We start from the raw sequence: 13,491 nt of genomic DNA on the forward strand, positions 1-13,491 counted from the left end.
CAGCCTAAAGACACATATTGCTGAGTGAATGTTACAAGAGACCGGAAGCGATGGGCGGGGCCTGTGATGTCTCAACCTAGCTTGGAGCGGTGTGTGTGGGGGGTGGGTGGGACGTGATGACGCAATAGGAGGGCGGGACTAGAGTGCGGACCAATGGCCGGCGGCGGGGCGCCTGAGTGACGGGAGGCGGCGGCCAATGGGCTGGGGGGGAGGGCGGGGCCAGCAGGGTTGGGTGCGCCGGGCCGGCCGGCTATAAGAGGGAGCGCAGGCGGCGCGGCGAGTCTCTCTCTCGGCCGTGTGCGGCACAGCTCGGAGCGTTGTGTGTGTGTGTGAAGCGGGGGAACGGGGTCGCAACCGTATATATATTTAAAACACGCAAAATATAAACCAAAACACGTATAATGTCAGAAGACGGCGCGGAATACAGGTAATAGGAGACGGGGGGGGGGGAGGGGGAAATCGGGGCTTCCATTCATTAAAGATGTCGGTGAGGGAGTCACAAAATGGCCGGCGCGCGTGTGAGGGGGGGAGGGGAGGAAGAAGAAAGCCAGGGGATTTTTTTTTTCCATGGAGCATCTTATCGGGATTAGTAATGGGGGTATTTTTCTGTTAAGGGGTTAGGAGATTGATGTCCTTACCGCGGGTGGTGTGGGGTGTTTTTTCTCCCCCGGGCCGGCAAACCGCGCTGAGGCGGCGGCCGCTCCGCTCGCGACTGGCGGTTGCCCCTCGCGGCCAACGGTCGCTTTTCAAACGGCGTTCGAAAATGGAACGTTGGCCGCGGCGCGCGGAGGGAGGGGGGGGGGGGGAGAGAAGGGAGTCGATCCGTCTCAAAATGGCGGATGGCCGCTTCCACTTTGCCCGGGAGGGGAAGGGGGGGGGGGGTAGATGATTTTACCCATCCCCCTCTTCCCCCGGCGATGGCACAAGTTGGGGAGGGGGAGATGGATGAAGTGGGGGGGGGGGGGGAGAGAGAGAAAGGAAACGTCGGGCCGGCGCTCTCCCCTCACTGCGCCTGCGCGGGCCGGCTACCTTCACTGTCTCCCCCCCCCCCCCCCCCCGCGGGCCTGCTCTACCGTCTTTCCGCGCCTGCGCGGGCCGGCTACCTTCACTGTCTCCCCCCCCCGCCCGCGCGGGCCTGCTCTACCGTCTTTCCGCGCCTGCGCGGGCCGGCTACCTTCACTGTCTCCCCCCCCGCCCGCGCGGGCCTGCTCTACCGTCTTTCCGCGCCTGCGCGGGCCGGCTACCTTCACTGTCTGCCCCCCGCCCGCGCGGGCCTGCTCTACCGTCTTTCCGCGCCTGCGCGGCCCGGCTACCTTCACTGTCTCCCCCCCCCCCCGCGGGCCTGCTCTACCGTCTTTCCGCGCCTGCGCGGCCCGGCTACCTTCACTCTCTCCCCCCCCCCCCTCGGCCCGGCTACCTTCTTCCCCCCCCCCTCGGCCCGGCTACCTTCACTCTCTCCCCGCCTCGGGCCGGCTACCTTCTCTTTCTCCCCCCCCCCCTCCCCGCGCGTGCCGGCTCTCCTCCCTCACCGCGCCTGCGCTGGCCGGCTTCCCCACTGCGCGGGCCGGCTCTCCCGAGAGGCGTGGCCTCGCCTCTCTTGCACGACGCAGGCGCCGTTCCCGCTACTTCTCTCTCTCCTCCCACACACCCCCTCTCTGTTCCGCTGCGCAACTGGCTTTGCGCAGCCGGGAGCCGCATGGCACGGCGGGCTGCGCATGCGCGCCCCTTTTTGCTCATCCCCCCCCCCCCATTGACCTGTATATAGGGGGGAGATTCATTGGATGGGAATCTATAGAGGGTCACTGTCCCTGGAATGGGGGGGGGGGGGGGGGGAGGAGAGAGAGAGTGGAAATGGGGGTGGTTAACACTGCTGCCTCCCAGGGACCCGGGTTCAGTTCCTGGCATTGGGGGGGGGGGGGGGTCACTGTCTGCACATTGTCTGCGTGGGTTTCCTCCGGGTGATTCGGTTTCCTCCCACAATCCAAAGATGTCCAGGTTAGGTGGATTGGCCGTGCTAAATTGCCCCCAGTGTCTGAAGATGCCCAGATTAGGTGGGTTGGCCATGCTAAATTGTCCCTTAAGTGTCCAGGGGGACGAGTGTGAGGGTAAATGGGAATTGGGCCTGGGTGGGATTGTGGGTGCTGCAGATGCGATGGGCTAAATGGCCACCTCCTGCATTGTAGATTCTGAGATGAGGCTTAAGGACATCTGATGAGATGAGGATGCGAGGGAGGGGTTCAGTAGTGGGTGGAGCTGGAAATAAGGCTGAAGGACACCCCCCCCCCCCCCCCCCCCATTGGGGATATGAGGGGGGTAGGAATGAGGCTTGAGGGACCCTTTCTTCCCCCATTGGCAATATGAGCTGGAGACTGGGGGTGTGGGGTGGAGATGGCATGAAGGTGACCGGTTCTCCAATTAATTGGGGGGGGTGCTGCAGTGGACAGATTTCTAATTGGTAATGGGTTGAAATATGGGGATGAGGAGCATATCAGCTGAGCGCTGGAGATTTGTTAGGTCCAATGAGACTAATGGTCTTGGGGGCGATGACTTTTAAGCAAATTGGGAATAGTGATGGACCAATTTCTCTTTGCTCAGGGTTTGGGCCTCTGCACTGAGTGCTGGTTGTTTGGGAACATTCTGTTTTGTGTGACTGTTTGCCAGCATCTTTTGCAAAAGGGAGTGGGAGTTGAGCTGCTGCTGTGTGTCGATGACTAATGTATTGCCTTGTACCTTTTGAACACGGCAGCAAGCCCTGTAACTCTGCACTCAGTAATCCCAACCTGCCTTGAGCCAGACTGTGTATTTCTAACCCCTTTTTTACTGTTTGTTTTAATAGATCTAACGATCATGGCTGCCCTGATGGAATGGAACCTGAAGGGGTTATTGAGGTGAGTAAGATGAGGCCGTTTGTGTTGAGAAACTAAATGCTCCCAACAATGCTTTGACGAAGGATCATCCAGACTCGAAATGTTGGTTCTATTCTCTCCCCACAGATGCTGTCAGACCTGCTGAGATTTTCCAGCATTTTGTTTAATTCCAGCGGCCCCAGGTTTAGCACAGTTGGCAAGACAGCCGATTCAGTCAAGGGCTCGTGCGATCAACTCCCGTTTCGGTGTTGTGAACCTTGTTACTGTGCCCACCCCAGTCCGCAACGCTGGCAACTCCCCACCACAATTCCTGTATCGGTTGAGATTATTGATAAAGGCCCCACATTATTTTGCTTTTATCTAATGTGCATTCTTACCCCCCTCCCAATACCAAGTGGACTAGTGTCCAGTGGCTATCACAGCAGCCTCTAATCCTGTTCTGTGCTGCCCAGGACTTTGGCTCTATCCCCAGTCAGTGGAAAAGGTGATACCTTTGATATGGTACCATGTCTTAATCTGATCTGGGGTATAATAATTAACCATATTCATCCCAGTATGTTCCGATCGTGAACCAATACTGGTTCATGCTGTGGAGACAAGATGTTGCAGGAGAACACCCGTGCGCACATTTTGGCCTGAATACCAATTTGGAATCCTCTGGAGAAACTTTTCCTCTGTCTTAAATGGCCAGCCTTTATCTTGTGGCTGTCCTGTATTCTCCAACCAGGACAGTTAGCTGTTCATTTGCCCGTTCAACCCTCTTAAGCGCCACACAGAATGCCTGCACTGGCTCCTTGGTTCCATCCCCCCAATCCCTGTGGCTATGGTGCAACTGTTCAGCTGTGTATTGACGCCAGGGAAGGTTCGGATATCCTCTCCTTGACCTTTTGAAAATGCTTGTTTGCTTTTGCAGAGCAACTGGACTGAGATCGTGGATAACTTTGATGACATGAATCTCCGGGAGAACCTGCTCCGTGGGATCTACGCCTATGGTTTTGAAAAGCCATCCGCTATCCAGCAGCGAGCCATTCTTCCCTGCATCAGGGGTAAGAATTACACTGGGTGATGAGCGCAAACCCTGCCCACAAGGGCAGGTTTAGGGGCAAGGTGTCAAGTACAATTCGATAATGGCTCGCAGAGCAATGTTGGAAACAGTTGATGCATGGTAATACACACACAATGACTTGTAATTCAGTCTTTACCCCAATACACACGCAAGCATGGCTCCTCCATAGTGTAGAATTCTACACTGAGAAACGTTTGCAACATTGATGCTGTGTCATGTTTTGAGTTTAGGCTGTATCCCCAATCATTGGGCAAGGAGGTACCTTTTGTGGTACTGTGTCTTATATCTGATTGGGGTATAATAACTAACCCATTTCTATCCCAGTATATTCTGTCTGTGAATTGATACTGGTTCATGCAGTGGGCACAAGGTGTTTTACCGATGATAAACTGACAGTGGAGCCTCCAGACTCGCTGCGATTGTAAATGATGGTTTTGTATGGGATTCTGACAGGAGGAAGAGTGTGTACAGATGTTGGAGCTGCTCGTGTCAATGGGCGGCTCTCTTGATTCTGCTTCTGTTGAATGACAAACTTCTCCTTCTCCCCCCCCGCTAGAGTACGATGTCATTGCCCAGGCTCAGTCGGGGACGGGCAAAACTGCCACGTTTGCCATTTCTATCTTGCAGCAGCTGGATGTGGGCCTGAAGGAGACGCAGGCCTTGGTGTTGGCCCCAACCCGGGAGCTGGCTCTACAGGTAAGGCGGCTTTACTGTTTTGTCTGCCTTTTTGTTTTCTGAAGATGGCTTCTGTGCTTAACTGGCTGTAAATTGGTGGGGCCCATTGTCAGTGGGTTCTCAGTTCAATTCCTCAATTCTCAATCGCTGCTGATTTTTGCTTTATAAAAGAGCTCTTTGCAGGCGCCTGGTTGCAGATCACTCCCAATGTACAGAGCGCTTGGCTGGCTTGTAATTCAGTCTGGGATTATTTAATGGATTCGCAGGCTCCTGGGTGACGCTCTCGATTTCCCACTTTTTCAGATTCAGAAGGTCATTGTAGCTTTGGGAGATTACATGGGTGGGACCTGCTTCTCCTGCATCGGTGGCACCAGCATCCGGTCGGACATGCAGAAGTTTCAGCTGGAGGCCCCACATATTGTGGTCGGGACCCCAGGCCGTGTGTTTGACATGATGAACCGGCAGCATCTGTGTAAGTACATGGCGGGGAACAGCTTGGGCTTTTGCTGATTTTGGGAGTTCAGGGACAAGTCGGGTAGACTTCACGCTGGAGGAGGAAAATTCATACCATTTGCACATCCTGCAATACGATGACGATCGGTGTTACTTTAATCACAGTGTCCACAAAACTGCATCTGTGGAGAGGGTGACGAAAGCTAACTGTTTGAGTTCAATATTCATAGAATCTGTACAGTGCAGAAGAGGCCATTTGGCCCATCGAGCCTGCACCAATTCTCCCAACAGCCTACCTTACCCAGGCCCCCTCCCCTGTAACCCCACACCATGGCCTATCAACCTGACCTACACACCTTGTGACTGGGAGGAAACCCACGCAGACACTGGGAGAATGTACAAACTCTACAGTCACCCATATTAATCTTTTTGACACAACTGTTTCTTGCTCTGCCAAATTTGCTTCATTCCAGCACCTGCTGGAATCTGCATCTGAATTTTGCATTTATTTTAATGAGTTTATATCCATGCACAACACAGCCCCACAAGCAGCTGATCTGTTTGTATTTGGCAGGTTGCATGCTGGTTAGGATCAGATTGGTACCAAGTGCTCAAATGTAGTACTGCCTCACACAATGCTGGCACCTTTTTTCTAATGTAGAACTGTCTCTACCCTGTGCTTGGCTGGGTCAGTGAGGGTCTAGAACTTCCTCCCCTGTGCTTGGCTGGGTCAGTGAGGGTCTAGAACTGTGTCTCCCCTGTGCTTGGCAGGTCAGTGAGGGTCTAGAACTGTCTCCCCTGGTGCTGGGCTGGGTCAGTGAGGGTCTAGAACTGTCTCCCCTGGTGCTGGGCTGGGTCAGTGAGGGTCTAGAACTGTCTCCCCCTGTGCTTGGCTGGGTCGGTGAGGATCTAGAACTGCCTCTCCCCTGTGCTTGGCTGGGTCAGGGTCTGGACCAGTGCAGCGCTATTGTTAGCTGGGCTCTTTCACTAAACCGATTGCATTGCTAAGATGTAAACTCTTTGTTTTAGCTACAAGGTACATCAAGATGTTTGTTTTGGATGAAGCTGATGAAATGTTGAGTAGAGGATTCAAAGACCAAATCTACGAAATATTCCAGAAACTCAACACTTCCATTCAGGTACATCATTCTGCCACTTGCTCCAGTGAGCACGTCCCCGTTTGTGTGACAGCTGTGCGGTTTAATAGAATGTTGCTAGTTAAGAACAGATCTTGGGCGTTTATCAATGTAGTAACTGATATAACTGACCACCTCGCTTGGTCCGTTCAAAGTGAAATCTTGTGCACGTTAAACTGAGGAGCTCGGGTTTTAGGGGGAAGTGAACCGTAGATTTAGAGTTGGAGCCTCACAAAGCTGGACTCGGGACTATCATCACTCGTCCTGGTTCCAGGATAGTCCTGTCTTGGGTGTTGTGATTTGTCCTGCACAAGCATCCTACTGCAGCCGGGAACTCTGGTTGAGTCTGGACTTCTTGGCAATGACTGTTGGATTTGTTGGGACATAGATGAATTCCCCACCCACATCGACTCGGGGGAAGTGGACCTCTTTCTTAATGTCCAGTGCTTTTGCCTGTAGATGTGGTGGTACAGTCTCTCCGATCTCCACTCTGTTCGGACGGGTGGGTCTGATTCGCTTCCCTTTTTTTAAAAAACAGGTGGTTCTGTTATCCGCCACCATGCCGTCTGATGTGTTGGAAGTGACGAAGAAGTTCATGCGAGACCCAATTCGCATCCTGGTGAAGAAGGAAGAGTTGACGCTAGAGGGAATCAGGCAGTTCTACATTAATGTGGAGCGAGAGGTGAGTGATACGGATATTCTGGCCAAGTCTCGCCTTCTGCTTCACAGCTGAGGAGGAGATAATGTGACAATTCTGCTTGGCTAAGCGGCTTGGTGTCGAAGGAGATTTATTTCCGTGTGGCCTTTATGCTACAGTGCGATGCTGGGCTCTGTTAGTCTGCAATCATTGTGGATTACTGCTTGTGGTTTTACACTATATGATGGCGTTGACAGACTTATCCAAATGGCAGAGAATGCGGTCTTGTCCTGGGGCTCTGCTGATATTGAATTAGTTACACTCTATGATGCTGCATGCTTGTGTTTAAAGCATCTTGTTATCTGCTTGTCCCTAGGAGTGGAAACTGGACACCCTGTGTGATCTGTACGAGACACTCACCATCACTCAGGCTGTTATATTCATCAACACACGGAGGAAGGTGGATTGGCTGACGGAGAAGATGCTTGCGCGAGATTTCACCGTCTCTGCTCTGGTGAGGTTCAGTGCAATGTTCCACTTTACCCTGTTGTTTTTCCAGTGTCAACGTGGCCAACTCCTGCTCGTAGCAATCTTCCTGGCAGTGTCAGAGTCTCTCGGTCTGGTTGCTTCAGGGTATTTGTGATCTCCCTTTGAACGTAGAAAATTACAGCCCAGGAACAGGCCCTCCAAGCCTGCACCAACCGTGCCGCCCTAAACCCCCTACCCTTCTGGGGACCGTATCCCTCTATCCCCATCCCATTCATGTGTTTATCCAGGTGTCCCTTAAAAGTCATGGTCGTGTCTTTGCTGAGCTGTTGAGTTAGCAGCAAGTTGGCTACAGGGATCAGTCTCGTTGAGGTGTGGAACTGATGGATTCTGTCTCTCTTTACAGCATGGCGATATGGAGCAGAAGGAGCGGGATCTGATCATGAGAGAGTTCCGATCCGGGTCCAGCCGTGTTCTCATTACTACTGACTTGTTGGTGAGTTGGGGCATTTAATCTGGACTCAAGAAGTGGCAGTTTCCCAGTGGGAATGGGACATGGATGGAGCAAAACCTGATATTGTGATGGGACTTTTACAAAAATATTTTGTTCCAGAGAACCCTATTTTTCCATCAAGATCAACGTGTGCTTTTTGGATTCTGGTTTTCTGGTAGAATAGTGAACTGCACTCCACAGTGAATTCTGGACTTGACCCAAATTCACTACATAAATGCAGTTGACAATTTTAGTAAGTCTGCGCGAGGTGGGTCCCTGAGCATTTTAAAATTGGGGGTTTATTTTTGTTGGCCTGACCCTTTCTGAAGCAGAACTTGTGCCTGAGCTGTTGTAGAACATAGAACAGCACAGAACAGGCCCTTCAGCCCTCGATGTTGTGCTGAGCTTTATCTGAAACCAAGATCAAGCTATCCCACTCCCTATCATCCTGGTGTGCTCCATGTGCCTATCCAATAACCGCTTAAATGTTCCTAAAGTGTCTGACTCCACTATCACTGCAGGCAGTCCATTCCACACCCCAACCACTCTCTGTGTAAAGAACCTACCTCTGATATCCTTCCTATATCTCCCACCACGAACCCTATAGTTATGCCCCCTTGTAATAGCTCCATCCACCCGAGGAAATAGTCTTTGAATGTTCACTCTATCTATCCCCTTCATTTTATAAACCTCTATTAAGTCTCCCCATAGCCTCCTCCGCTCCAGAGAGAACAGCCCTAGCTCCCTCAACCTTTCCTCATAAGACCTACCCTCCAAACCAGGCAGCATCCTGGTAAATCTCCTCTGCACTCTTTCCAGCGCTTCCACATCCTTATTGTGAGTTGACCAGAACTGCACACAATATTCCAAATGTGGTCTCACCAAGGTCCTGTACAGTTGCAGCATAACCCCACGGCTCTTAAACTCCAACCCCCTGTTAATAAGAGCTAACACACTATAGGCCGCCTTCACAGCTCTATCCACTTGAGTGGCAACCTTTAGAGATCTGTGGATATGGACCCCAAGATCTCTGTTCCTCCACAGTCTTCTGTTTCTCTCCAAATGGCTGGCATCAACATTCCCCACGTCGTTTAGTGGATATCACCTATCCGGTGACTGAAATAGAGCCATTGATAACGGTTGTGACGTTTATTTAGCTCACTGGTATCTCTAATGAAGTTTGTGGGTTTCTTCCAGGCTCGTGGAATCGATGTCCAGCAGGTGTCCCTGGTTATCAACTATGATCTGCCTTCCAACCGGGAGAACTATATTCACAGGTGAGTGGTGATCCACATCTTTCCACAGGTAGCCAGCTTATCCGCCATGGTGCAGACACTCACTGCTGTTCCCTCCCTGTGCTCACTCCTCCCACCCCCCCCCCCCTCCTCCCTGCAGAATTGGTCGCGGAGGCCGCTTTGGACGCAAGGGTGTTGCCATTAACCTAATCACTGAAGAGGACAGACGGACACTGCGTGACATTGAATCGTTCTACAACACTACTGTGGATGAGATGCCAATGAATGTGGCCGATTTGATCTGATTTTTTGAGTTTGGTGAAGCTGTGATTGAGGCTGTGAATGCTGACTGGTTTACTTGCAATCACAGGTTCATTTCTTTTTAAACTTGGTGTTTGAGTGTCGCCTGGATGCTCAGAACTGATCACTTTGCATAGAACACTGGTGGTCAGCCTCCTCGTCCTTCCTTCCTTGAAAAGGTTCAGACTGGCAATGGGGTGGGGAAAGAAAATACTTATGGGGTCATTAAGAATTCTGGGTAAGTACTTTTTCAGGCCCAGTTGTCTTTTAGATTTAGTAGCATTAGATATTCTTCATCATGTAACCATGTATTTGCGGGCCCGGAAGTATCACAGGTGTTTGCAGTCTGCCAACTATGTGAAGCCAGCTTACTTCAGGATAATGTTTTGGGATTGAGTGGAGTGTGGGATAGCCTTCTTGGGATGTGTGCTTATCACCGGACAGAGATCATGTACAAATCTTGCATTGTCTGTATAGTATTTATTTAAATGCTTTCAATAAATTTGTATTTGTTTACATGCATTGTCCTGGGAATCTTCAATGGTCTTAATAACTTTTGTGCTTTGGAACAGGGCAGGGACTTGGTGTGTTTGTGTGTGGGGGCGGGGGGAGGGGGGCTTTTCTCCAATATCCACAATTCCCCAGAGTGTGGGGGGAGGGGGGGGGGGTGATCCTTCTCTTAATGACACCTGTGCAGAGAGCTACTACTCTGCCTAACGACAGCGTGGGCTGTGTTTTGTAGCTCCTTGCGCTGGTCAGATGAATACCTACCCGGCCTGTGTGTGCGTGTGTGGGCTTTTCCCCATCCCGATATGATCTCCATCCATCTTAGCCAAAGTACAGCAAGTTATTGAGCTCACCTCGTGTTGCCGCAGAGTAGAGTCCTGTGTCTTGTTCTCTTGTGCATCTGGCTTTCGATGTTGCACTTTATAAAAGTCATGTATTATTGAACATTAAACTTGGTAAAAGACTCACCACTGGTGGTTTGGTTACATTATTTTTCTCCTCTCGATTCTGCCGCTGTCGTTTGAAGCCGTCTTTGCGATGCAGGGTTGGGTTTGGAACAGCGGTACTAAACCGTGTTGCAGCATACTTCCAAACGGCAATGTGAGACACCACTTCCTCTGACATGCTCTCGGACAAAACTTTGGGGGGGGCCTAATTTTCAACCAGGAGGTGGAAGATCCACAGTGAATCGGAATCGTGGCTTTATTGTATGTGTGGATGCCCGAAAATCTGGTTTCCACCATAATGCTGACCTGGTTGTTGTTACAAATTTACAAATCCATGTGAATTGGAGCCTTTGATTTTGTTAAACAGTTCAGAAATTTATCCAGTTCACACGAGATTTATTATTGTGAACTGATCAACATGTCTTGACTTACTGCAGATGTTGTGTAATAGCATGTGCCATTTTTAGAAACATAGAAAAACTACAGCACAATACAGGCCCTTCAGCCCACAAAGTTGTGCCGAACATGTCCCTACCTTAGCGATTACTAGGCTTGCCTATAACCCTCTTATCTTACTAAGTTCCAAGTACTTATCTAAAAGTCTCTTAAAGTCCTATCAAATCTGCCTCCACCACTGTTGCTGGCAGCTCATTCCACGCACCCACCACCCTCTGAGTGAAAAACTTACTCCTGACATCTCTGTACCTACTCCCCAGCACCTTAAACCTGTGTCCTCTTGTGGCAACCATTTCAGCCCTGGGAAAAAGCCTCAAGACTATCCACTCCATCAATACCCCTCAACATCTTCTATCAGGTCACCTCTCATCCTTCGTCTCTCCAAGGAGAAAAGGCCGAGCTCACTCAACCTATCCTCACAAGGCATGCCCCCCCAGGCAACATCCTTGTAAATCTCCTCTGCACCTTTTCTATGGCTTCCACATCCTGTAATGAGGCGACCAGAACTGAGCACAGTCCTCCCAAGTGTTTTGGCTGTCTCGCTCCCAAGGTTTTTGCACCTTTTTCTGAGTTTGTGTGGCTGTGGCTGCTCCAACTCCCACTGTTCTACCTGACCTACACGCATGTGTGGGGCTCTTGGGGAGGCCTGAGCTTCACTGGGTCTTTGAGGCGTTAACTGCAAGAGCTGAGACTTGAGGTTAGTTTTAGTTTAATTACATGAATGTTTAGTCATTTTTAAAAATCTTGTTTTCATGGCACATTAGCCTAAACCATCAGTTCCCAACTAAAGTATTTTAGTCACAAGTTACTGTGAAAACCCCCTAGTCAACACACTCCGGCACCTGTTTGGGTCAGTGCACGTAACTTGCACATCTTTTGGACTGGGTAGTCTCAACGATGTGGAAAAGCTGGCATTGGACTAGTAAGCACAGTGCTAGTCTCAACACCAGGTTGAAGTCTAACAGGTTCATTTGGTAGTATGAGCTGTTGGGAGTGTTGCCCCTTCATGAGGACTCACCTGATGAAGGGGCAATGCTCTGAAAGCTTGTACTACCAAATAAACCTGTTAGACTTTTAACCTGGTGTTGAGACTACCTACTGTGCCTACCCCAGTCAAATGCTACAACTCCCATCTTTTGGACTATGGGAGGAAACGAGCTCTCCTGGAGGAAACCGAGACACTGGGAAAATATGCAGACTCCACACGCTGACCCAAGCCAGGAATCGTACCCAGGTCCCTGCCACCTGAGGCCGCAGTGCTGACCACTCACTGTACTGGCTAGTGGTGTCACTGAATCTACCTTTCCACCATGAAGCAGCCCTCCATCCACTTTTGTCAGCTGCTTAGAAAGGGCAGTAATCCCTGGTTAAATTCTGTAGCAGACCCTGGCAGGCAGAATCTGTCCAGAAACGTACAGAAGTCCAGGGTGGATTGAGTTTGTTAAATCGACTGCAAACTAGAAACTGAGTCAATGAGACCCATCGAAACCAAAGATGTTTTGGAAGCACTACCCAGTCTGCTCTTGAGGTGGAGCCATTTTGTCAAGTCGTGTGTGTGTGTGTACGAAATGGAAGAGTAACTTCCTACTTTGGAACTGGGGACGTTGAAAGGTGGGGCATAACCATTTGTGTTCACAAACCATGGGTTAGGGCAATTGACGTACTTGGGGCACAGGCAGAAGTGGAGGTCTGAGACAGAGGATGGAAGAAATGTGCCAGTCCGCTCGCTGATTGTTCAAAATTCAACACAAGCAGAAAATGCTTGGCTAAGTGGGTTAAGCAGCATCGGAGTTGGGGTTTACGGTTAGCGGGGAGAGGGAGGAGTGTGGAATTGATATTCCCCAGAAGGTAGTGGATGCTCTAAGGAATTTGAAGAAAAGTTAAGTATTTGTCACAAGTAAGGCTTACATTAACACTGCAATGAAGTTACTGTGGGGGAGTAAGATCAGGCAGTAGAGCAGGCTTGAGGGGCTGAATGGCCTACTCCATCTCCTACATTGCAGAAATCATAGAAACCCTACAGTGCAGAAGGAGGCCATTCGGCCCATCGAGTCTGCACCGACCACAATCCCCCCCCCACATACCCACCCTACCCCCACATATTTACCCACTAATCCCTCTAACCTCCGCATCTCAGGACTCTTAAGGGGCAATTCTTTTTTTAACCTGGCCAATCAACCTAACCCGCACATCTTTGGACTGTGGGAGGAAACCGGAGCACCCGGAGGAAACCCACGCAGACACGAGGAGAATGTGCAAACTCCACACAGACAGTGACCCGAGCCGGGAATCGAACCCGGGTCCCTGGAGCTGTGAAGCAGCAGTGCTAACCACTGTGCTACCGTGCTGAGTTTTTATAGAATCCCTACAGTGCAGGAGGAGGCCATTCAGCCCATTGAATCTGCACCAACAACAATCCTACTCAGGCCCTAACCACATGCATTTGCCCTAACTCGTCTCCCTGACGAGGGGCAACTTAGCATAGCCGCATCTTTGATGGTAGCGTTGTGGGATAGTGTGTGATGGGCTGTTTAAATTGACAAAATAATGTTGCCAATTGTCCGCAAGAACATAGGGCATCCGGCAACGTGGCCATGGGGGAGATGTTAGCTGCAACCAGAGATGTGTTCAGAGTTTTAACAACACCAGGTTAAAGTCCCAACGGGTTCATTTGGTAGCAAATGCCATTAGTCTCCACATCATGTCCATAGACATGCTACAAGGGTTCAGTGAC

At 50.7% G+C, this 13,491-nt stretch overlaps 2 protein-coding genes across 2 annotated transcripts in view; both read left to right on the forward strand.

The window, feature by feature from the left end:
- LOC144481712 (uncharacterized) overlaps positions 1–13,491 on the forward strand; it is a 240,640-nt gene that overhangs the window by 185,646 nt on the left and 41,503 nt on the right. The window lies entirely within an intron of this gene.
- Positions 212–10,323, forward strand: LOC144481703 (eukaryotic initiation factor 4A-I-like). The gene is made up of 11 exons (XM_078200846.1): positions 212–427; positions 2,837–2,888; positions 3,781–3,913; positions 4,490–4,629; positions 4,912–5,080; positions 6,091–6,200; positions 6,736–6,879; positions 7,211–7,348; positions 7,727–7,816; positions 9,011–9,090; positions 9,209–10,323. The coding sequence occupies exons 1-11, from the start codon at positions 402–404 to the stop codon at positions 9,351–9,353; spliced, it is 1,227 nt and encodes a 408-aa protein (XP_078056972.1). The 5' UTR covers positions 212–401; the 3' UTR covers positions 9,354–10,323.

This window comes from Mustelus asterias, chromosome 31 (assembly GCF_964213995.1).
Source record: "Mustelus asterias chromosome 31, sMusAst1.hap1.1, whole genome shotgun sequence".
Classification (NCBI taxonomy): Eukaryota; Metazoa; Chordata; class Chondrichthyes; order Carcharhiniformes; family Triakidae; genus Mustelus; species Mustelus asterias.

Excerpts from the sequence above, each read along its gene's own strand:
- LOC144481703 (XM_078200846.1), top strand. The coding sequence starts at position 402 with ATGTCAGAAGACGGCGCGGAATACAG. Across the intron at positions 2,889-3,780 it reads AACCTGAAGGGGTTATTGAG|AGCAACTGGACTGAGATCGT; the intron begins GTGAGTAAGATG and ends TTGCTTTTGCAG. Across the intron at positions 4,630-4,911 it reads CCCGGGAGCTGGCTCTACAG|ATTCAGAAGGTCATTGTAGC; the intron begins GTAAGGCGGCTT and ends CCACTTTTTCAG.